This window comes from Octopus bimaculoides, chromosome 5 (assembly GCF_046866305.1).
Source record: "Octopus bimaculoides isolate indiv1 chromosome 5, ASM4686630v1, whole genome shotgun sequence".
In the NCBI taxonomy this organism is placed as follows: domain Eukaryota; kingdom Metazoa; phylum Mollusca; class Cephalopoda; order Octopoda; family Octopodidae; genus Octopus; species Octopus bimaculoides.
In genome coordinates this window covers 35,229,617-35,255,514 of record NC_142932.1, presented here as the reverse complement: position 1 = coordinate 35,255,514, position 25,898 = coordinate 35,229,617, and the positions used below count along the sequence as shown (strand labels likewise).

At 31.9% G+C, this 25,898-nt stretch overlaps 1 protein-coding gene across 12 annotated transcripts in view; it reads left to right on the top strand.

The window, feature by feature from the left end:
- LOC106873723 (nephrin) overlaps positions 1-25,898 on the top strand; it is a 722,597-nt gene that overhangs the window by 554,163 nt on the left and 142,536 nt on the right. For all 12 annotated transcript variants that reach the window (XM_089352173.1, XM_089352163.1, XM_089352167.1 and 9 more), the window contains one exon: positions 25,187-25,318. In XM_089352173.1, coding sequence (XP_089208299.1) covers positions 25,187-25,318 — 132 coding nt within the window. The remainder of the gene's footprint in view (positions 1-25,186; positions 25,319-25,898) is intronic.

Here is a 25,898-nt window from a genome sequence, read left to right as displayed (position 1 = left end):
TGAGATATTCATTTTTAAACTTGTACAGTTTTGCTTTCTTTCTAAATGAAAGATAACTTCATTTTATATTTGTGATTTACTGCAAGAATCAATATTGTTTTTGATATTCTAAATTATTTTTTGATTTTTGAAAATTATTGCTTGAGCTATATCTATGACTGTAATCTAATATATAAGTGTTAATATCTTTAGAAAAAATATATTTCCTATATTTTATAGTGTAAGAGTATGTTTGTGTGCACACCAGACGTGTGTGTGTGTATATATATGAATGTATATATGTATGTATACACTCATAAAATGCTCATGAATAAAGATGTACATCAACGAACACATGCATGCACATACATGTGTTTGTGTATATATATATATATATATATATATATATATATATGTCTATAAAATATATCTTTGTATATATGTATAGCAGTGTATATGTAAATTTGTATTTATGTCCAAGTGTATGTGTACAAATATATATATATATCAAGAGAGAGAGAGATGCTCTCACATTTGTGTGTGTGTGTGTGTATATATATATATATATATATATATATATATATATATATATATATATATATATATATATATATATGTATATATGTATGTATGTATATATGTATATCTATATATGTATATATATATATATATGTGTGTGTGTGTGTGTATACATATATATATATATATATATATATATATATATATATATATATATATATATATATATATGCAGAGGTGTTTACATGTGTCTGATTTTGGTAGATATGTTTATATATATATGTAACACACACACACACACAAATGCATCTATACATCCACTTTGTTGTCAATAATCAAAAGTGAATAAGTTCTTCAAAATATACGAGATATATCTTTTAACATTTTTCCTGTGATATCATTATATTTTATCACATTTTAAATTTTTTGAATTTATTTCTCTCGCTTCTCCTCTTCTGTATATCTTCTCTTCATCTTCCTCTGTTTTTTCCTTCCTCTTTCTTTTACTCTCTCTCTCTCTCTCTCTCTGTCTCTCTCTCTCTTTCTCTTCTTATTTTAAAGTGTATACAAAGTTGAAGCCGTTGCATACACTTTAGAATGATTTGTGCATCATAAGTACATTACATAGAACAGCTATGTAACTGAAAGATGAGGAAAGATTTCTTTTGAAGACATAATGGTAGTAATAAAATAGTTATGGAGAAGAGAAAGATCAGTGATGACCTGATCATTAATGGGATTTGTTGTTATTTTATCTTTCGGCATGATATTTCTTATACTGTCCTTTACTCAATGATATCTAAATTTTGTCATGTTGATCTTAACTTTGTGAACTCCTAAATCAATTAATGATGCAACTGCAAATATAATGGAAATGAAACGTACTTAATATCTACAATATTCTATAAAAGTTGGAGTAATTAACATTTCAGGTAGTTCTAAAAGTTTGAAAGTAATTACATTCTAAGAAGAAGGTATTTTTGTTGTCAGCTGATTTCCTCTGCTTCCATTTGCTAGGACTTTCATTGTTGTTGTTGTTGGTGTTTAGTCTTGATCAGGTTTGACTGTGCAGACTTGTAATAAAACTTGTTCCAGCTATGACCATAGGGTACTGCATGTCTAAGACCACATTTTCCATTCCAGTTCTGAACATCTAATGAGTCTTAACCTTTCCAAGATGGTAGTGTAACTTGAGGGAAATTTAGCTACTATATTTATCAGGTCAAACGATCACATTCACACATACACACATCTCTCTCTCTATATATAGAGAGAGTGAGTAGAGAGGGAAGACATTTTATTATTGGTCAAACACCTTTGTTGTCTCCTTATCAAACGTGCAGTGTATTTGGTCGGTGAAAAGGTCATTTTGCTAATAATAAATACATGCACTGGTTTTATTTAATTTATCATTAATCAGCTAGTTATCTAATTAACCAGTTCATTAATTGATTAATCATTTGATCAATCATTCAGCTGGTTTGTCAGAGTTCTTTCAATGCCATTCACAACCTCATCAGCGACATTCTGTTTATAACTATACACATGTACACATACACTATTTATAAATATACAAATACACAATTATATATGCTACAAGTGGATTGACTTAGACCTATGAATTTTCTCTCCCTGGCTCTTACTGCATCTATTACTATACAGCCTGGAACTTTAGTTTATCTAATGCACCACTAGTGTAGTTCATCCTGTCAGGGCTACATGGAACCTTCTGGAATCCCCACCTGACTTCCACAATTCTACACAAGTCACAGAAGTTTCAACTGAACATCAACCACATTGATCTCACAAGCCTGGAAAGGCCTACAGGTATCATAAGTTTCATCTCTTTTTCTCCATCTTGATGCATAAAATCCCGTTAGATATATTATAATCATCAATTTTCAAATCTTTTTCATACTGTCAATCTGTCACTGCTATATAAACTTATTCTTTCTCTCTGCTATTATCATTTATCACTAGGTTCAACTGTATTAGTTCTGTTTAAATTACTTTGTTCTGGCACTTCCTCAGTATATTTCTTCTTCAGCTTGTGTCAAGTAACTGCTCCGATATCATTAATTTTATCCTTTATGCCACATTCACTCTTATCCTATATCTTAGCAGATTCTGCTATTTTTTCATTTCCTTTCTCCTAACCAGTGCCTAATATCTAGTCACATTAAGTTCACATTGGTTATTTAGTTCCTTCCTTTCCAACAACAAAACATGGTGCTGCACATATTTATCTATCGTACATCATTCTTTTTATATATGGAGAGAGAGTCTGTCTGCTGTTGCTAAGAAGTGTATTTCTTTACAAATCTTTCTGCTGTTTGTAACTAAAGATGCTTCTACATTGCTACTTTTCCTGTCTACTATTAAATTAGTTTTCCATTCCCTATGATTATACACTATCAATTGAATTAATTTTAAAATTTGTTTAGTGCCTTCAACTGACACAAATTTATATCGTAACACATCATAATCATATAGAGAACAGTTTCTTAAAAAGATAAGCAGCACTTAGACTTATTTCAGCAACCTAAATATTTGTTACATACATTTAATAATATATGTTTGTTTTGCTTACTAACACATTTACACACATAGGTATATGTGTTGTGTGTGATTAATAGCATTACATTGTCTTAACATTTTTTCTTTTTTTTTCATTGATGCTTCCTCTAATGTTCATTTAGACATTCCGAGGAGTGTTATTGAACTACACATAAAAATAATTATAAGATTCAGATTTGCTTGCTGTTTTCTTAATTAATGCTCAGTTTGAATGTTGCCTTGTAGAAATTACAGGTGGTCAGTGTTTGTATTCAGTATGTGTATAAAATAAAGAGCTTATGCTTATTTTTCAACCAGCAGTTTCATTCATACACCCTTACTAAATTATTATTACACTCTACTTTGTGTGTGTTTTTTTTTGTTTGTTTTTTTTGTTTTTTAAAGTTATGCCACACACAGCAGAATCATCAGATCTGTTCTCTCTGCTAATAGATTCATGAATGTCCCCATATTACTTCAGTATCTCTCATATGTGTGGCTTAAATTTATAAGATATTATCTATGTCCAATGTCATTATGTTTTACCTTCAGTGCAGTTATACACTGCTAGTTTCTCCATTATCAGTCTGTAAATGTTTTGTGAATATATATATACATAATGTCTGTCTTAATCATGCACGCACAGGGCAGTGAATTGGTTGAGTGGTGAGAGTATTGGACAAAATGCTTTGCAGTTTTGTTTCTGTCTAGGTTTTCTGAGTTCAAATTCCGCTATAGCTAACATTGCCTTTCACACTTTTGGATTTGATATGATATCAGTAAAATACCGGAATCAATTCTTTCAATGTCTTTCCTCAGAATTAGCTCTGCAGTACTGTGAAAAGGTCATGGAAGACCACTGTAGCGTCAGAAATAAAGAGACTTTCCTGGTCTAATAAAAGTTTAGAAGAGGCACCTATACTTCCTCCAGGTGGCTGTTTCTGCCATTGATAATAATAATAATAATAATACTTATTTAAAGTAATATGAACCCATTGTGGTGACATACTTCGACATAGTCTTTTATTGGTGTCACTCATTGGTTGGTACTCTGCTGGGACACTATTTTTGTGGTTTTAGTTAATTAGTACCCCCATACTTGATCTTGTACAGATTTTGTTGATTCTTGCTTATCATATGACTAAACTTCTGTTTTACAACCTTAAATGCAGTTCTGTATTTAAGAGATGAGGAATTATGTACATTATTTACATTATTTACATTTGATGGATATTTGTCCTTATCAGCTTGTTTGTTGTTAACACAACATTTCGGCTGATATACCCTCCAGCCCACAGGCATATGGCATAGTAGATAAGAGCACAGGCTACTAACCCCAAGATTCCAAGTTCGATTCCAGGCAATGACCTGAATAATAATAATAATAACATCGAAAAATACCTTAGGAATGAGAACCCAGGTTTGAAATTTCCCCAAGACACCTGATGAAGGCTGAAGGGTATATCAGCCGAAACATTGTATTAACAACAAACAAGTTGATGACAAATGTCTGTTAAATGTAAATAATGTAAATAACCTTAAATACAGTATAGTATTCATGCATATGTACAAACACACACGCACGCACACACACACAAATATGTGTGTTTTCACACAGTTTCCATTTATCAAATTTCACTTGTTAGGCATTGGTCAATCCAAAGTTGTTGTAGACATCACTTCTCAGAGGTGCTCAGCAGAGTTGAGTTTATGACTATGATTGTGAAGTGATTATCTTGATCACACAACCTTGGTTTATATATAGTATAAAATAGTATATTGTTATATCCTGAATTATTTACATCACATTTCTGTCTAGTATTAGATAATAGATAATATTCATGTGCTTGTGATAAAAATATTTGGAACAGGATTTTTTTTTTTACTATTATAAACTACAAGGAATTACATTACTTTGAAGTTTTGGAAATAAGCAGTTGTAAAGTAAAAAAAAAGTTGTAAAGCAAAACACAAGTTTGGAACTTTTTATTTTATTAGGTAAACGTCAAAGGAAATGATAAAAAAAATCATGGACAGAACTATTTAGTTATGGACATTAATAATTTTAAATGCACAAGGTAATATGAAATGCCAGGCTTTCATTGTTAAATGTGAATGAATAGTTTATCTATATCTTTGTCTATTTATCTGTCTATCTTTCTGTATCTCTATCTATCTGGCTAGCTATCTATTTGTCTATCTATCTATCTAGCTAGCTAGTTATCCATTTGTCTATCTATCTATCTATCTATCTATCTATCTATCTATTATCTATCTGTCTGTCTGTCTCTATCTATTTATCTGTCTAGATAAAACTTCGTTTTTACTGTCGTGTTCTCACTGTCCTGTTCTTAATACTTTCACCCTCCACAAAAAATTCCAAATTTTATTTAATTTGCTTTGCGGGAAGGACTGTTCCAACAAAGTCGCGTATTGTCCTTGCCTTCGAAATGCGGAGTAGATGGAATAGGGACAACTGACGAAGGGGTATACTCTTTATGCTGCATGTCACGTTTCTCTGCTTTTTTCATTGATCGAAAAAAGATCGTTTTCTGTTTTCGTCTTTGTTTTCATTTCTCATTGTGTTTAACGTTTTTTTTTGATGTCCTGTACTCATATATGAATGTATGTATACATATAGATGTAGGTATGTACATATATGTATGGATATATGCATGTGTTTATATATTATCTATATCTATTTGTATATCTGTCTGTCTATCTATCTCTATCTATTTGTCTATCTGTCTGTCTATCTCTATCTATCTCTACTTATCTGTCTATGTATTTGTCTATCTGTCTGTCTATCCATCTCTATCTATCTATCTATCTATCTATCTATCTATCTATCTATTTACCTGCCTGCCTGTGTCTATCTATGCATAAATAAATGTGGTGTGTGCCATCACCATCATAATTGTTTTACTGTGAAACTTCCCATGTTTGCAAAGGTTGGAAGGAATTTCAGCCAAATGCCCTTATTGTCACTAATCCTCACCTGTTTCCAAGCATGGTAATATTTTCTCATGGCACGACAGGTTTCCACAGAATATTGGAAACGAATGGCAGTGTTTGTATGACAGCACATTCATTTACGATCATCACACACTGTCAAGATAAGGAGACACAAACACACACACACACACATAGTAGGTTCCTTTCAGTTTCTTTCTACCAAAACCACCTACAAAACTCTGGTAATCTCAGGTCTACAGTCGAAGATATTTGCCTAAGGTACCATGCAGTGGGATTGAACCTGAAGTCCTATGGTTAGGAAGCATACTTCTTAACAAACACATCCCACGTCCACCTATAGATGCATATAATTGTGGTGTATGTGTTTTCTATTTTATCTTAAGAATACTCTTATGCAGCAGATGTTAAATTTAGTTGTTTTTTATGTTCCAAGTTTGTATCTTCCGAGGCTTTGCATCTCAGATTAATCTGTAAATACCTTAACAAAAACTGGAGATTTTTCACTCACCTATATACCTTTCCTCTTATAAAAGTTGCAATTGATTAAAAGAAATGAATGTTGTATATATTTGCAGCTAAATTAGACAAATTAAATGCCCATTTCAAAAAGGAAGGTCACTGATTAGCCAAGCAAAAGTGGGTGAACTGATGGAGGAAAGAGAGCAAACATAAGTGATGGGTGCTCATACCTGAGTTACAGACTGCATAGGCTGTACACATAAACATCAATTAAACACTTGACTAAATAAATCCGCCGTTAGAATTGATTACGTAATCATTTCCATAATCTTGAATCAGACTCGTTAATTTGTGTGCTATATTCTCATTTAATGACTTGTAATATTTCTTCTGCTCTGTTGAAATTCCAGTGTAAAACTTGTGAAACAAATTGAAAAGATTATGTCAAACAGTGCTATGAGAATTTAATATTGTAGGTTTTGTTAAATTGGGATGAAAAACACTGTTGTGACAAATTGTGATGTTAGAGTTATAGCAAAAGTAATGATTGTTTATGCGCCAGAGGCTGCGACATGTCTAAGTGGAAGTTTTTCATTAGATGTATATAACACTGATTTTATTTTTTCTTAAAGAAATTCAATTATTCTTGTTTCCTGATGTCTAGTTTGATTTGTATCGAGTACAGTTGTTTGAGTGTAATACGTCTTCAATGTCGAAGCATTTACAATGCACTAATTCTCAATGAGTTCACCAGTCTAAAACAATTATCAAACTTTTTTTATGTTAATTTGATGCTCAATGAGGAAATTCAGTATTTTCTCTCTGATAGATTAGTTTCAATGAAATTACTTATCTTGATGAATCACATGTATCTAATACACAAAACATAGCAGCAATTAAATTATTGGAATTGTCTTTCATTTGATATTTATTTTAACTCCATAAATTGTATAATTCAGTTGTTCAAAGTACTTGTTGAGGTTTTCATTATCTGCTCATCACATGGATACTTTCTTAGGCATGCCTTTTGAAGTAAGAAATATGTTGTATGCATTTTTATTACCCCATAAGTTGATTATGTTTCGTGTTAACTCAGTTTAATCCTGAGATAATTAACTCTAATTGTTCAACAATATTTAGAAGTGTGTGTGTTTGTTGTAGTAGTAGTAGTAGTGTCGTATATGTACTGTGAGAAATACTTTGTATTTTATGAATTTATAAGCAACACTCACAGACTTTAATGCTCTTTGGTCATTAGAATGTCAGCATTACTTGGAGAAGTATTGAAGTATATTCATGTAATGCTCCTGCCATTTTCTTACCCCTCATAAATGCCATTCTTATAATTGTCTACTGGAAAATATAAATGATCATCATTATCTTCAGTATTCCTTTTTTTTTCCTATATTCCACATTCGAATGTTAGGTGATAACAAATTTAATTATTCAAAATAAATGTGAAATATTTATTTGAGGACATTTCAAAGTAATAAAGATAAAACTCTTGCATTTTATTGTATTTTCAAATATACCATCTTTAAAACATAGGTTATTACTTTGAAGAAATAAAATATTTTAAAACTTTATTTTTGTTGCATCTCTATAAGCAAGAAACAATAGCATTCAACTGAATAATTTTTAATATATAAAAAGTGATTTGTATATAAAACTTCTACATATTTTGTTATTATGAATTTAGTTCACTGGATTTGGTATTTTGAAGTAAATATACTAGAAATGCAGAAAAAAGTCAGAAATGGATGTCTGTTTGTGTGTGTGTGTAGGTGTGTGTAGTATTAGGACTAGTTTTCATTTGTTTCGTCATCATCATCATTGTTTAACGTCCGCTTTCAATGCTAGCATGGGTTGAACGATTTGACTGAGGACTGGTGAACCAGATGGCTACACCAGGCACCAATCTGATTTGGCAGAGTTTCTACAACTGGATGCTTTTCCTAATGCCAACTACTCCGAGAATGTAGTGGGTCTTGAACATAAATATGACTTTGATAATATTTTGTGCTTCAAGTCAAACACATTTTACTCCTTGTGCCATAGTGCACCTACCTTTATTAGGAACGGTGTGCATGTATAGTTAGCTGTGAAAAATTGATGTCATGTGGAGGAGAAAGTTTCTCATCTCCAGCAATTATGAAAATTAGAATTGACTTGTTGATCCTTTGGTATTTGTCTGAAAGTAATCTTTGTGAGAAATTTTAATAACCGAAAGTGCTTACTTAATATGAAAAAGAATTTATTAAAACACTTCTGTGAATATTTACTTGGAATTAAAACAAATATAAAAGATAGGATAGACATTACTTGTGTAATGAAATATATAAGTTATATGTCTGTTGAGTAATATCATTTTTGTGGTGGGACAACTGGTGTGTGTGTGTGGTGATGTGGAGGATACCTAACAAAACTAAAGTAATAGCTAAGGAATTGCATAATCTCTGTGTTATGAATTGCTACTTCCGGTCCAGATGCATTATGAGTTAACCTAATTGAAGACTGTCAGACAACCATTTACAATAAACAGACATATCCCCTTTTTGATTGCTCTACTGAAGTTGAACAGTTTAGCTGAATAAATAGTCATAATGAGAAACAGTAAACAAGAAGAAATCATTTTATTAAGCTAAAACTTTCAACTTCGGTGTATCTATGGCAACTAAGGTGCCCTATAATGCAGTTGGACCAGAAGTAACAATATGTAACAATTGCTAAAACTTGGAAATATAACAAGTAACAACAGAAAAATTTCTTCAGCTACATTGCTTTAATGGCTCTTCATCCTGTATCAGCACAAACTGGAGTTGGTGTAAAACTACTTACGTAAATTTTCTTGCCAAATTCCCAGACTCAACTGATCAACAAAAACTCACTCTGCTTACCAACTTCATCTCATCTATAATATTCCAACATATTGCTGGAATTTTCCCACTGTTATTGTTATCTTTCCAAGTTTTAACAACCGATTGAATTTTATTCCCCTGTCCTATGCAGCCTCACTCAGGCACAGTAGATGTAAATCGAAAGAAAAGCTTTAGGAATTTCTTTATTTCTTGATCAGATTGGAGCCTGGTGCAGCCTTCTGGCTCGCCAGTCCTCAGTTAAACCATCCAACCCATGCCAGCATGGAAAGCAGATGTTAAACGACAATATTTGGAGAGTTAGAATATTTGGAGAGTTAGAAGCGATGTTGTCCTCTTCCCAATGCCATGTCTAGCATTAGTGCAGAAATAGTCCTTAGCAATGAAGACACTTCTGCTATTAAGAACAAAGAAAATTATAGAAGATTTTACCACAAAAAAATAAAGAAAAAAATTACTCAATACATTCAGTTAAGGGGTTGGCATTAAGAAGGACATCTGGCTGTAGATGCCATGCCAGAGCAGACACCGGAGTTTAGTGCTGTTCTTTAGCTTGTCAATTCCTGCTGAACCATCCAACCCATGACAGCTTGGAAAACAAGCATTAAGTCATGATGGTTATAAAGGTGTGTGTATGTGTGTATATATATATATATATATACACACACACACACACACACACACATATATATATACTGTCTGGCTTCTGTGCTGGTGGCACGTAAATAGCACCATTTGAGCATGATCTTTACCAGCGTCACCTTCCTGGCACGTGAAAAGACATTCGAGCGAGATCATTGCCAGTGCTGCTGGACTGGCTCCTGTGCAGGTGGCATGTAAAATACAGCATTTTGAGCATGGCTGTTGACAGTACTGCCTGACTGGCCTTTGTGCCGGTGGCATGTAAAAGCACCCACTACACTCTCGGAATGGTTGGCATTAGGAAGGGCATCCAGCTGTAGAAACTCTGCCAGATCAGACTGGAGCCTGGTATAGCCATCTGGTTCACCAGTTCTCAGTCAAATTGTCCAACCCATGCTAGCATGGAAAGCGGACGTTAAATGATGATGATGATGATATATATATACACACACACACACACACACACACACATATATATATATATATATGTATATACTCACATGTTTATATATATTTAGGCTTGTGTATGTATGTACATGCAGTATGTGGAAACCATTTCAGGAGCTTTACCTGCTTGTCTCCAAGGGGCAACTAAGAAGAATGTGCATCGTACAGTTGTAAATGTGATACAGCTTAACAGTAAAGGAAGGAAGCATGGAGAATAGATAGAGAAAGGGAAGAAGATAAAACAATTATGATCCATTGGATGTGTTGTTGATCTGCAGGAAAAGTGAAGTACAAAAGCAAGCTGGAGGAAAGGCTTGATATTAACAACAACATCCAATTATTGCAGGGAAGATATCGATGCTGTCCCTCTATGTAAATGTGATGACTGAAAAATCTGTCCATACTTGAATCTCATTGTAATGGCAATTTACATATGCATGCTTAATTCAAGAACATTATGTATAATCTAAGTAAAGGCCTTAACTTTCTAGTTGTGATCATACCTTTCTAGTAGCGATCTCAATGAAAGACAAGAAATATATAACGTGGCGGTACATTAGCTTGTGATGACAAGTGATATAAAGACTGGCAAAAGCATGTGGATTTAGCTATTAAAATACCTTATTTGCCTAATATGGCAAAACAAATACATGTAATGTGATCTTGATGAAGCAAACATACAAATATATTCAGTAAACAAAATCACATAGACACACATACATCTGTGTATTTTGTAGACATTAATACAGGATTTTAGATTCTTTCTTTTCTTCCTCATATACACATATCTCAGTCTTTCTCTTTCCCTTCCATTCCTATGCTCTTTTATACAATCTCACTGTTAGATTTTCCTCAAATAATTTCTGTTGATAACTCTTCACCATTTCAAGTATACAGTGGCTGGCATCACATGTAATGGCAACTCTGATATTAGACTTCTATATTTTGTATTATCAATGCTAGAATTCGAAGGTGATAAAGAAAAATTTCATTTGAATCTTATTATATTGAATCTATTTAAGCCTTTAGGTTGCTAAAGTCTACTGTTATGTGTAATATTTCAAATACTATAAGCTGCTTTAGATTTGAAAGGCATAGCATAAACAATTTATGTAAATTGCCATTTGAAATAAAGTAGTATTGATCCTGAAAGCTTTTGAACTCAACTTTCTCTCTCTCCATATTCAGGAAACACATAATTTCATGTGTGCTGTTGAAGAGATGAGGGTTGAACAGATACTTTGTATCTCACGAGTTAGTAATACCAGGCATAAAGTGTTCTGGCTCATTAGAAACCAACATATTAGATTTACATAACCAAACATACAGCTAGTAGTAATGACGATGGCACTGATTTAACCCTTTCATGACTATGCTTCTAATGAAATGCATTGCTTGTTTATTTTAGTTAATATTTTAAAATATTCAAATATATGGATGGATTTATTAAAATAACTAACCTTTATGTTATTAAGTTGGTCTTTGGAACATAACGTAAATGATTATTAAATAAAATTATGATGGAAAGCTTTGATTTTAATATTAACACTTAAATTTGAACAAAAGTTTTCTAATGCAGAACCAGAAGCAGTCCCAGTGGGATTTTATTCAAAGGCTTATGATTTTAAATGGTAATATATATTGAAATAATCCATTAATGTGAATACAATCTATATTTGAAGCAACAGTTAAACTAAGACATCTTTGAATAATCAAAGACTAATGTCATATATGGATTATTCCTATTAATTTGCACTCGGGCAAAAAAGGATCTCCATTTAACACACGCTGAAATTGAGGCCTGGCAGTACATAGCATCACACTATTTATCTGTCTGGAAGCTTTCTGTAAAGGCAAGTGTGAAAAAAAGCAGAGGATGATCAAAATCAGCTCTAGGCACTAAAAAGATAAAGGTGGAAAGGCATGAACTCCATACAATGGCCAGTCTTCATTTACGGTGACTGCAATAAGGACTGCCTCTCTCAACAGACTTACACAGTAATTGTATACAATATGCCAGCATAATGAGGGGGTAGGAATAGAAGAGAAAGGAAGAAGGTAGAGGGGGAAAGAAAATTTTCATTGTCTCCTAAGACAGACAAGTATCCACAACACTGATGTAGTTGTTAAGTGTTTCTGATTTTAGCAAAAATCCATATTTCAGACACTTATAAGCAGTTCTTATTATTTTAGATTTTTAGTTTAAAGAAACAAGTAGCCAGCTGGACATCATGTCCAGTTCAATATTTGAGACTTCTCCTGTGTCATTGACCTGAAGTTTATACTTAATTGTAGAAACGTTTTTACCTTGTTGTTTATGGAAACATAACTGCTTATTGAAAAAAAAAGAAATGTTTTACTCACTTCAGAAATTGGAAAACTTTGAAAGTTGTTAAATCTTTCAATGGTTTAGTGTTCAGTATTCAAATTTCCTTGAATTGTGATTATCAGAACTAAATCAGTTCTGGTTGCTAACTCTCACATTATTATACTTGTATGTTGTTAGCATATGATACAAAGTTTGAGTAAAATGAAACTTTGAACCAAGTTCATTAGGCTTCCTCAAATATCTGTCTTAGATGACATTTCTTGGCACAAGTGTATCCTTTATTACAAACTTAGCATTCAAAAAGCTTGACATTTTACTTCCAGGTCAGAAAGTTGCAGCATCTGTATTTCTTCTCACTACCTTGTAAATGATTATAGCTCTTCTATTGCTTGTCAAAGAAATCCATATAAAGATTTATATACAAGAAGAAATGTTTTTTTTTTTTTTTTTTTTTTTTTTTTTTTTTTACTTCTGTTTTCTTCAGTAAATATTATATGCCATATTGATGTGTGCAGAAAAAAAGTCATCTTGTATTTCATTGTATCTTTTCCCCTCCCCCCAACACACATACACTATCTATGTGGCACACAAATACATACATACAAAGAAATTAACCTTACTTATATATGTTTTTTTTTTAATGTTATTAAATATTTAAGGTATTGTAATAAATGGCAAATCCATATTTGTAACATTGTTAGAAGCAATAACTCTGATAGTAATCTTCATGCAAGGATGTATAAGTGATGCCAGCATTTAACTAGTGTACAGATTGAATATATATTGAAAAAATATGTTTTTGAAATAAAAGTAGAAGGAAATCAAATTATCCTGCCGATGCTTAGGAACTTCAATGTATAAGTTATTCATATATTTGTTTGTTGAATGCATTCAAGAAAAGATATTCATTTTGAATAAACGACTAATGTAAATTTGCATTGTATGATAACATTTTAACCAAATCAAATTACTACAGAATTTATAAAATGTTACTTCTGCATTTAAATCATATATATTATTTTTCCTAAAGACTAAGTAAATACTTTTACATCTCCATAGATAAATAAAATTGTTTTCTGTAGATAATTGAATGGTAAACTTGTTTGAATATCAACTTTATTTTCTCCCTTTAGCAAAATCATAGTCGGTAACTTATCACTCTGCGTATTTCTAGACAACAGTCTGGATAGTATAAAGTGTCATTTAAAAACTGCATTAAGAAATATATGTCATAAACATAGAACTTCTTTTAATAATGTCTATCTTCATAAAACAGATTCTAAAAGTATTAACTAAATTTTTATTGTGTGAATGTAGCTGAAATTCTAATTAAAAAAAAAAAAACTTTGTGGAACTTAAGGCTGTTTCAATGACCCAATAAATTATTCTTTTACTTAAAGATCAACTGTAATGATCTAAATCCTTATAGTTCCTTACACGAAGTCTAAATTAAAATGCTAATTGCTCTTTATATTTTGTGGGTTTAAAATTTTTGTTCTTTTTTAGTTATTTTCCAGTCACTTTTCAATTTGGTGCTAAATGCATAGATCTTTTATTTATTCGTTATTTTTCTTGGCACTAGACATTCAACCTATTTTTGTCATTCAGGTAAACTGGAGAATGTAGTGGTGCACAATACTTGAGAGCACAAAGGACTGGCCATAGTTACAGCAGCATAGCTTCACGCTCGCTGCACTTATAAAAAAAATAGAAAACTGTTTATGCTTATGATAGAAATAAGTCCATGACTTAAACTTGAATCAATGAGGCTCAAACTGTATTAACTGGAATATTATTTATAATTTAATACCATAAAATATTTCTATTAGTCATTGGTATAGCCTTTGTGTCTTACTAGCTTATATCCATAAAGAAATTGGTAGGAAAGAAGTTAATGTATTCACATTATCTAAATTCTGTCTTTCCTTTTCTGTACATTTAAATATATACATGCATTCTGTTTTGGATCATTAAACAATATAAAATGAAAGCAAAAACAATTAAATTACACAAGATAATGTAGTAATAAAATCAATAATGTACATAAAACAGTAAAGCTTTTGTAAGGCTCAGTGGTTTGTGAAGCTAATCTTATTTCTCATATGTCTGTAAATATTAATTGCAGGAATATCTCCTTCCTTAACATAATGCTTTCTCTGGCTGAGCTAGCTAAACTGAGAAGAATTATGTTTTATCCTTCAGAATGCTTTACAATTCAGCAAAACAAACTTATTACTTGTGTCAAGAATGTCATAGAAACTTATTTTTGTTCATAAACTATTTAACTATGTTACTTATCCATAGAAGAGAATTAGTTAATGCAAGAATAATCTGTTACACATGACTACTATGGTGTGAAAGTTGAGAATAATTTACTGTGAAAGTGTTTGTAGGCAGATACATTCAATGGTTGATTGGACAAGGTACATGGCTCTGCATTCCAAATACTTTAAACTACTGTAAAAGCATTAAAGTTTATCCTTGTAAAATATTTTTGACAAAATATCTTTCTCAAATTCAGTTGAAAGCAAATGCAGTTCCAAAGACATTGCAGAAATTTTACTCTTCTTAAAGCTATAGAATTGTAACTATACCTCTGACTTGTCAGACTTATCAAAAACATATTCAATCCGTTTTTGTAGGCCTTTTAAAAACAATTCAATTTTGTAGGCCTTTATGAAAAAATATGAGAGACTCTTGAATGAGAGATATTAGTTAACACAGTTTGGTTGTAATTTAAAAGATACTGTTCAAGGTCATTTTTTCTGAAAAACATTCTTTTCACCAGAATCTTTCTGATGTATCAGGAAAAGATTTTTATATCTATTTTTCTGGGTTTCCAAGAAAAGTTATCTTTATTATTATTGTGACTCCATTGAAACCTTTTAAAATTGTCATTTAAATGCTTAAACTACTTGAATAATGTTACATGACCAAAATTATATGTAAAATATTTCTCTGAATACATACAGTGGAGTCTCACTGATTCTAAGTAAATTGCATTCCATTGAAATCTCACCATCAAACTGAAGTTCAGTTATTTTATTGAATTTTGGAATCTTCTTCCTAATAGGATGTCAAAAAATTCCAGGACTAGTTCTGTAGTGCACCAACAGATGGCAGCACACGATTGCATATGCACTGAGAGGTAGCAGTAGCCTTCATGAAGCAGAATGCCAAATGATATTGCCGTGTTTATTTCACAAGAGCAAATCACTGAAGGTCCTTGACTCGCTTATGGAAAACCACTTCTAGGCTGGATTTCCTGGATTTCAAAAGTGGCAGGAATGCTGGATCTCGTGTATTTGCTGCGCAAGGTGACTATTTCAAAGGAGATTAGGTTAAAACTTGAATAAATACATTATATTTTATTAAACATAACTAATCCGTGAACCTTTTGATGCCACCTTATACATACATTTCATTCATTGAAGTATGGAATTATTGATATCTCATCAGTTGACAACTAAAAAAATCATTTTATCAGCGTCCTATTTCTAAACTTTTTTTTTTCCCCAAATATCAGAATGAAATGTTAAGAGATTGCAGAGGGTTTAGCTGATGATGGTACTAGATAATGATTTAAATGTTCCAGTATTATCATGAGACTATGATCAAAACATTTAATATTCCTCAGTCCAGTGTAGTTTACTGCATGTAGTAAACTAATGATGTGGCTATAAGCAACATCGTTGTAAAATTTATGTCACTTAATTAAAGTCAATGACACCTTTGTGATAAATTGATTTCCCTCTCATCTGCTTAGCACTACGAATCTCAAATTAGGCACAGTTTTTATGCTTCATTTAAGCTTTTGGCTTATATAATATGAAATTTAGCATTTACGATAAAAGAAATGTATGAATTACAATTGGGTTATAGATTTTGTTTTACATACAACCTGTAGGATATAACAATGATTAAACTTTGCTTTGCATGTGGTATTCCTTTTAAAATATAATCATATATGAAGAGTTTATTCATGATTCTGAAGACAACATTGGCCAAATTATGTGATTTCCTTGACTTGGGTACTAATTCCTCCTGGAGGGTCTAGTATCACTATTGCCTTATCTTGAAAGAGATTTCTTCTCATTTACTTAGTGTTGCCCACAAGGTGGGAAAATAAAGATTGTGTAAAGTATATAATTATAAATAAAAAAGAAAAACTAAAGAAACAAAAGACATTATTGTCAGTCCTTTTGAGTGTTAGTTGTTAGTAAGAGAGCTTGCCAGAATGTGTCAAGCTAATGTCCATTTGACTGATATCTCAATATCATTTCTATCTTAACTTCAAGTACTTAATTTTAATAATTGTCTCATGTCAAATTACTCTAATTGATATTGGCAAATAATAGTTTAGCTTATTAAATCACATTTTGTTCCATCCTCCAGAAGCATTTATCTGACTTTATAATGCAGTGTTTTTGTTTTTTTATTTTTTGTCCATTTTTGCATTATTTACATGAAACTTTACACATCAATGCTATTAACTTTAGTAAAGTATAATGGCAGGTGCCAATATGATAAAGTAAGGCTTCTCTATATTAGTGCTTTGTGATTTCTTTGGTGTTCTACAGCGGGGAAAGATTTGTCGAGGCTGTAAATTGACAGCTAAATAGCTAAAATGATTTGCTTTTTTTCTGTGCCGGTTGTCATTGTCTGATTTAGCCTACTTCATTGAACATAGAGCAGTCTGTTTAAGAACTACTTCTTATACCAATATTGTCTTCAGCATCATTTGTTCTTGAAATATTGCTGCTGTTGCTGAACTTAAAGAGGTTGACTGCACCAGACTTGTTTTTAAAAAAAAATCCATCTGAATGGATGTTTTAAAATAATCACATATTTCAAAATCAATTGAACTTGGCATGGCCTCAACATTAGTTGTCTGATAGGAACTAGTATTAACCATGCCAATAGGTACAGATAATCTTCCTATCAACTGCCAATTATATAGAAATATTGCATGCCCAGCGTTCTCCCCCACTCCACCAATTATTTTACATTACTGTCTGTCATAATATTAAATTTAAAATTACATTGTTCATTTATGGAAAATAAATTCATCTTTATTCAGATGTGACAGTATTGTAGGCTAATCATCATTAACAAGCATTTTACCTCGTTGCTATGGTTTCTTCATATTTTTCTTAATATTATCTGATCATTTGCCATTTCATACTTCGTTGCTTCCTTTACAACATCAACAACATTCCTCCAAATTTTCTTTGGTTCATTGCAATTTTGTTTAGCAGTAATCAACAGTCCATGATATTAAGTTCACTCTCTGTAATCACTTGAATCGATATGAATCAGTTTCAGGGTGGGAAATTATGGTGATAGTTGTAGAACATTGCACCCATGAAGTTTTTTTCTCAGGACATTGTGTATTAATTAGGGGTAGTGAAAAAACAATTTCTTCAGACATCTTTCCTAAATATGAAAAATAAATAAAAAAGGATGTTGGTGTGGATTGGTAATTTATTAAATACTAAATTCAAATATAAGGTCTATAACTGAAGAAAGTACTGTTTTTATGTATAGATGATTGCTACTGTTTACTCTTTTACTTGTTTCAGTCATTTGACTGTGGCCATGCTGGAGCACCGCCTTTAGTCAAGCAAATCGACCCCGGGACTTATTCTTTGTAGGCCTAGTACTTATTCTGTCGGTCTCTTTTTGCCGAACCACTAATTGACATGAACATAAACACACCAGCATCGGTTGTCAAGCAATGCTAGGGGGACAAACACAGACACACAAACAGACACACACACATCACATACATATATATATACATATATACGACGGGCTTCTTTCAGTTTCCATCTACCAAATCCACTCACAAGGCTTTGGTCGGCCCGAGGCTATAGTAGAAAACACTTGCCCAAGGTGCCACACAGTGGGACTGAACCTGGAACCATGTGGTTGGTAAGCAATCTACTTACCACACAGCCACTCCTACGCCAGTTTGTAGAATATACTATAACAAGTTTACTCTTTAAGACATTTTATGAGAGGGAATTCTCAAATACAAAGAATCTCATACAACTTATATTTTGTAAAATGATGTAACACAAGTTAGAGTTGGTTATCTTGTAGTTAAGTAGCTCTGGTCAGCACTGCTTCAACAGTGCTATAGCATAGCATCCACTGATCAAATATTTGGCCACGTTCCATATGTTACTTCAGAAAGAAGTGTGTGAAATACAATCTGCTTAGGTGGGAAATTTGACATTCTTGTGATGTGTAAGAGACGAGGTTTTGAAACAAATACTGTTAGCCAACACAAGAACTCACTCCAGTATATATGAATTTTACAAAACTGAAAAATTCATTCCTTTATAATACTTAACTCATTCTTACACACATACCTTTGTTTAGAAACTCTTAGAAAATTTGATTAGCACTATTTTGTAATTCACTTGCAGAACCAGAAAGGTTAAAGTTTCTTCTAAACACTAAGCTTTATACCTTTAAGGTGTACCTGTCTATATTCTAGAATGTATTTTTCTCTCTTGCAATTTCACTATACATAAGTAGTTGAAGCTAATATCCATGTAGTTTTATGAATAGGAAAAATCGAAGCATTTCAGTTTGGTCTTCTTTATATGTCAAGACATTTATTTTGGGAGAACACTTAAAATTATTTAAAAAAATGATTTCTGTATTATTCCCCTTCTAAATATAATTACCAAAATAGACGTTTTCCTAAAGATTGGTGTAAATCCAGACAGAGTTAAATATGCAACAGTGTTCCCATAAATATCTAATATATTTTTACAGCTGATAGCATTGGAAAAGCTTACAAAGAAATAATTTTATATAATAAGAAACTTGAATTATATAACTTAGACATTAAACACATTTACACAGACAAAAGAAGTCACAGAAATATATATACCTGTATAGCTTCTGGTTCTTTAACTTATGACTAGAATATAGTGCACTTTTTACCATTATTTTGAGATTATAAGCATTCTCATTTTTAAATATTAGATTCAAGAAGTTCAGACCTAAATAGATTCCCACATCAATATTTTTTCTTTGAACGTGATTGTTACCAGCGTTGCCTTATTGGCACTTGTGCCAGTGACACGTGAAAAAACATTCAAGTGAGGTCATTGCCAGTGCCACTGAACTGGCCCCTGTGCAGGTGGCATGTAAAAAACACCACTTGAGTGTGGCTGTTGCCAGTACCGTGGCACGTAAAAGCACCCACTACACTCTCAGAGTGGTTGGCGTTAGGAAGGGCATCTAGATGTAGAAACTCTGCCAGATCAGATTGGATCCTGGTGCAGCCATCTGGTTCGCCAGTCCTCAGTCAAATCGTCCAACCCATGCTAGCATGGAAAGCGGACATTAAACAATGATGATGATGGTCATGATGATGAATGCATGAACACTAATTTTCTATATTTTTATTTATCAATTTTTGTCATATGATCTCTCTGCTGTTATAAACCATCCTGTTTGTTTCCTGTTAGGTAGGTGAGGCAGTAAATGCTTGAGTTGTTAGTCCACTTTTTATTATTTTCTTAATTACAAATTAAAATGATTTTTTTTTTTTCAATGTACTTCTTTCCATCTTCTTCTTTGTTTGTCCACACACACACACACATAAAGAAAGTTTGCATCTAAATTCTTGAGTGAAATGCTTATTTTGCAATCATTATTTGGGTTATAGTTTATTAGTATAAGGATTTTATTTATAAAATCAAAATTGTTGTAAATATTAGTGAGGGGAATGACCTTTTTTTAATGGGTAATCTAGGATTGTGAACAGTGCCTGAGTATATATATATATATATATATACAAGTCAGTAAATAGTAGGGTTGTGTTAACCGCACGTGGAGAAATAATAGGAAAATGAAAAATAATAATAAGGCAGAATGCTAAACTGGAAGCATATTTTAATAAAGATTTCTCTAACCAGCTTTCATTGCGAAGCAAATTTTCAAGAAGAGGGAGAATGAAAATGTTTGTTACAAAGAAGTACAAAATGAAGAAAATAATATATGAAAAAAATATATAAAAAAATAAATATACCAATACATTATATTGTCTTTGAGCTTTTGAAGTTCAGTGGTAATTCATGTATATAATGGTTGGAAAAATAAGGATGCATGAGAATTGAGAGTTGTGTTAGGTTTAAAAAAGCGTTAAAAGTTTGTGTTAAGCAGGAAGTGTGGTGTCAAAACAGGAAGTGTGTGTAAGGGGAGACAAATGTTTTTAGTTCATAACTCCAATTAAAAACATTTGTCTCCCCTTACACACACTTCCTGTTTTGACACCACACTTCCTGCTTAACACAAACTTTTAACCCTTATTTTAAACCTAACACAACTCTCAATTCTTATGCATCCTTATTTTTCCAACCATTATATAAATGAATTACCATTGAACTTCAAAAGCTCAAAGTCAATATAATGTATTGGTATATTTATTTTTTTATATATTATTTTTTTTATATATTATTTTCTTCATTTTGTACTTCTTTGTAACAAACATTTTCATTCTCCCTCTTCTTGAAAATTTGCTTCGCAATGAAAGCCGGTTAGAGAAATCTTTATTAAAATATGCTTCCAGTTTAGCATTCTGCCTTCTTATTATTTTTCATTTTCCGATATATATACATATACAGAAAATTAATGAAAATGTTAAAATCATTTCTTGTTTACAAATTGGCTCATAGAAGTGAAATTATTTCACCAATTAAATTTGACAATTAAATCTGAATTAATCAATGAATGAATTTGTTTTTAAAGTAGTGATAAAATAGTTAATATAATACACTATGAAAGAGAGGGGTTAAGATGAGAGAGAACTTTTATTTTCATCTGGTATAGCTTTAGATTAGTGGTCCTCAACCGCAGTCCAGATGACCCTTGGGGGTCCATATTTGATTTTGTCATTTAAATTTAGGGGCAATAAATTGGTTATATTTGTACAATAAACTAAATATTTTAACAATTTTTTATTCACTTCCTAATGACTTATAATTCTAAAAATAATAGGATTTTTTTTAAACACTGAATGGTTATGAGGGTCCACCTGTGTAAAATAGGAATCGAAAGGGTCCCTAGGAAAAAAAATGATTGAGGACCACAGGTTTAGATGAATTATTAGTTATGTGAATAATTTGTAAAATCAATGCTACTCCCACTATAACATGGTATTTTCAACCTAGACATTACAATTGTATCTGATTGTTCAAGTGCTTCAATTTTGTGTATAAGTACATCTATTTACTAGCTTTTTACTAGTACATCTATTTACTAGCTAACATTTGTCAATAGTTTCTACCATAGTGTTGCTGAGCCACGTTCTATCATTAGTAAAATTGTTGGCATTTTTGACAACGTGGGTGTGTTAGTAAAGATTCACAAAGAATTGAGGCACATAAGCATATGAAATGCCTCCAAGTGGCTAGATGGAATTGCTCTGTGCCGACAATGAAATAATTCAGCATCATTGGCATCCCCTCTACTAACTGGATACTGTTGTTACATAATTCTCAATTCCAATTATTGATATCATAATATATATAGATATGCAACCAGCTCTGTTTTCTTCCTGTGATGATAAAGAGCTTGACTGAAATAGCAATTCAGTTTTTGTGCTTATCTTTCAACAAAATTTTTATGACTTTCAACTGCACCCATGATCTTCTGTGTATATTGTGCTATTTAATCAACTCATAACCTGTCTCTTGTATATTCAATAGTTCTTTGGCAAGAATCAAAGTGATTCTTGTTTTTTTTATTCTAAAATAGATGGTATACCATATACAAAGAGACAAAATAGACATTTTGTCACCCAGATATAAAAGATGAGGGTAAATGTAAGTATAGCATTTGGACAACAGTATATGCAGCTAAGAAATAATCATGCTTCCCACCAAACTTAGATGCAAAAGCTACAAGGCAGTCATCTTATTTACTCTTTTTTATGGAGTAGAAACTTGGGCAGTGTGTTGGAGTCAGGTGGAGAAAGAAAAACTTCATACTTTCATAATGAGACACCCACACATAATCATGAAAAGCTCATAGAGACATGGCTCCCAACAGTGAGACGTTAGGGCAAGTAGGATTGCCAAATGTAGAAGACTTCATTATGAGGTAAAAGCTACATTGGACAGGACATGTTACTCAAATGTCATCTGAAGAGTTTTTTTTATAGAAAACAGATTAAGGCTTGTCACAAATGCAGACAATAAGGAAAGATGTCAAAGGGCCTCAACAAAGATGTCAAAAGTTGAGGCCCTGGGATTGGTTACAAAGTGATGATGGAAAGTTGGGTGAGTTAAGGTCAGTAGCTAGTTGATCTAGCAAGTGGATGTGTATGTCAATCAGTGGGAGTTTATTGTGAAATAAACTTATTTGAGAAAAGGCTGACCCAAGAAGTCTGGTATGTTGAGGTTTTAGGTAGCACCATTTACATGTTTAGGTTTAAAAAAAAATATATGAATTGAAGTGGGTAATTATATAGCAAGCACGTAATCATTGTTCTGTCTACCATCAAATACAGGTAAAATTCCTATTTTGTGATAAAAGATTTTTAACTTAAATAATTACTCTTAAGACACATTACCAATATATTTTGTTGTTAATATGTGCTTATTTTTAATAATTTAAAGTTTATGTAGATACCACTTGATAAGTAACTTATTGGAACTAGATTTTCAAAGATTTTGAAGTGTTAACGTAATGTAATTATCAATTCAAGTACACAACCTTTATGTACGAACATTTTAAAGCTGTTTTTCTTTTTATGTGTTATTATGTCATTGAAAATTATCACTGTAATTTACTGCACTATGCAATTGAATTGGAGAGGAAAGTAGGCTTTAATATAATTAACTGACATTGTAGTACAATATTTGTTTAATAGAAGAATTTCTATTATAGCAACAAAATCTGTTTTGATTTTCAGTTTTAAAGATAATACTAGGATATAGATGAGGGCTTCAAATACAATAAAACATTGTTTTTCTTAATGTGAATTACTAAAGACTTACTATTGCCTTGGAGTCTTGAAATAAAAGCATTATAGGTTCTGATAATATTTGCCTTCAATTCTCTGCAAACTCAAATTTATTGTCAGAGAGCATTGTGAAGTGTCTATTAGACTTTTGTTTTTTCTTTATCCCTCGATGCCATCACAAGGGAGTTTAGGATTTCATACTTTAAAAAGATTTTATGTTATCGACCTGCTTCTCATTGCAAAATAATCTAGGACCTCCTTCAAAAGTAACCCATCTCCACTGAACCAGGCTCACTACCATGCCATCAGGTCCAATGCCACTCCCACCACTTGAAATCAGTGAGGTGCTATTAACCATATTGTGCTCCTTACTCTTATCGTCACCAAACACACACACACTCTCTCCTCCTCTTTCTCTCTACACACACATGCACACACGCAAACACACATATCACATCCCTGAGCAATTTAGTGGCAATAATTTTGTTGCTCTGGCAAACACTACTTTTGTCAAGCAAATATGATATGGCTGTTCTCATTTGTACCCCCAACTTCTCAGCATGATGATTAAAGAATATGCAAAATAGTACCCTTTGCATTAACAGACTATATACATGTGGGCACATGTATACATGTGTGAATGCACACACACATCTACTATAAAGTGACTGTTAAAGGTGTTAGCCCATCAGCACTTAGTTAAAAATTTGTGGTAACTTTCTACATGACCAAATGACAGCAATAATATAGTTACTATTATACCATTGTCATTCCTACAAGCGTCTACAAAAATCCCCTTCACTCCTATCTTTCTTGAACAAATAGACAGTACTACATCCATACACAATTAATTTCTGAATTAATATCACTTTGATTAAATCCAACTGGATTTATTTTCGTAATTATTTCCAAAACCATTTAAAGGGATAAAATTAGTTGCAAATTTTACATTTCAGCTTGTGTTATCAATCAGATGAGGTAGAACTATGTAGTGTTGATCTAAACCTGATAAATATAATTTGGTATGTTGGGTTTTTGACATGTGGTAAGCATCTTAGCAGTTCTGTTGCAGTTTTGCTTAACAACACCTGTTCTAATTAACCACACAAGTCTAGAAATGCAAGCATACACATCCTGTATAGAAATTTTCTAAAATCTGCTATAAATTTCATTTGATGGCCAGCACATTTTGGTGTTTATAGCAATATGTGTTTTATAATTTTTTTAATGAGAATTTTAAATTCATGTAATATGACGAACATTATGCTTTATATATTTTTAAATATTTCATTCCGATATAAACCTTGTCTTTTACTTAATGTCTGTTTTAAACATACAGTATTTTAATGTAGCCAAATCGATGATATCCATGAAATTCTATGACTTTCACAAATATCTCTTGTTTTATTTCAGCACAAGGAAGACAAATGTTTAGAACAAAACCTCAAAATGTATCTGCTATTAAAGACCAAACTGTGATATTAAAATGTGAAGTCATGAATCAAAGTGGATTGATGCAATGGAGCAAAAATGGCTTCGCTTTAGGTAAGTAATTTTCTTTCTTTTGCCAAATGACATTGTTGTTGACTTGTGTTAGCTAAAATAAGAAACTTCTCTATTTTGGTTATTTTAGGTATTAATGTTAGGGCAGTTTTATGTTCTTTTACAAATGCACCTCAAGTTACTTTAGCTATAAATGTGTGACTTTTTTTTGTATTTTTTACTATGTAATTGGTGGTTGTTTTCTTTGTATACTTTTGTCCTTCTTTCTAATTGCGTTTTTCTGTTCGCAATTTGTATACGAAACAACTGAACTTGTAAGTCTTTTTCTAACTCAGTATCCGTATCTTTAATTTAGTCTTTACCTATGGGGATACTAAACAGTTTTCGGCATTGAAAAATTATCTTACTAGGTACCACAAAATCTTGTGCCACTAGTAATAACTAGTTATTGCCCCCAAGATGACTTGTGCTATAATGAATAGATAATAATGTGTGTGAATAATAACATCATATTTTCTAACAGTTGATGGATAATACATACATTAAACATAAAATTGATGCAATTTTCAACACAAAGGAATTTCAGTTTTTTGTTGGTTTTGTTTTTGGATTCATACTTTCC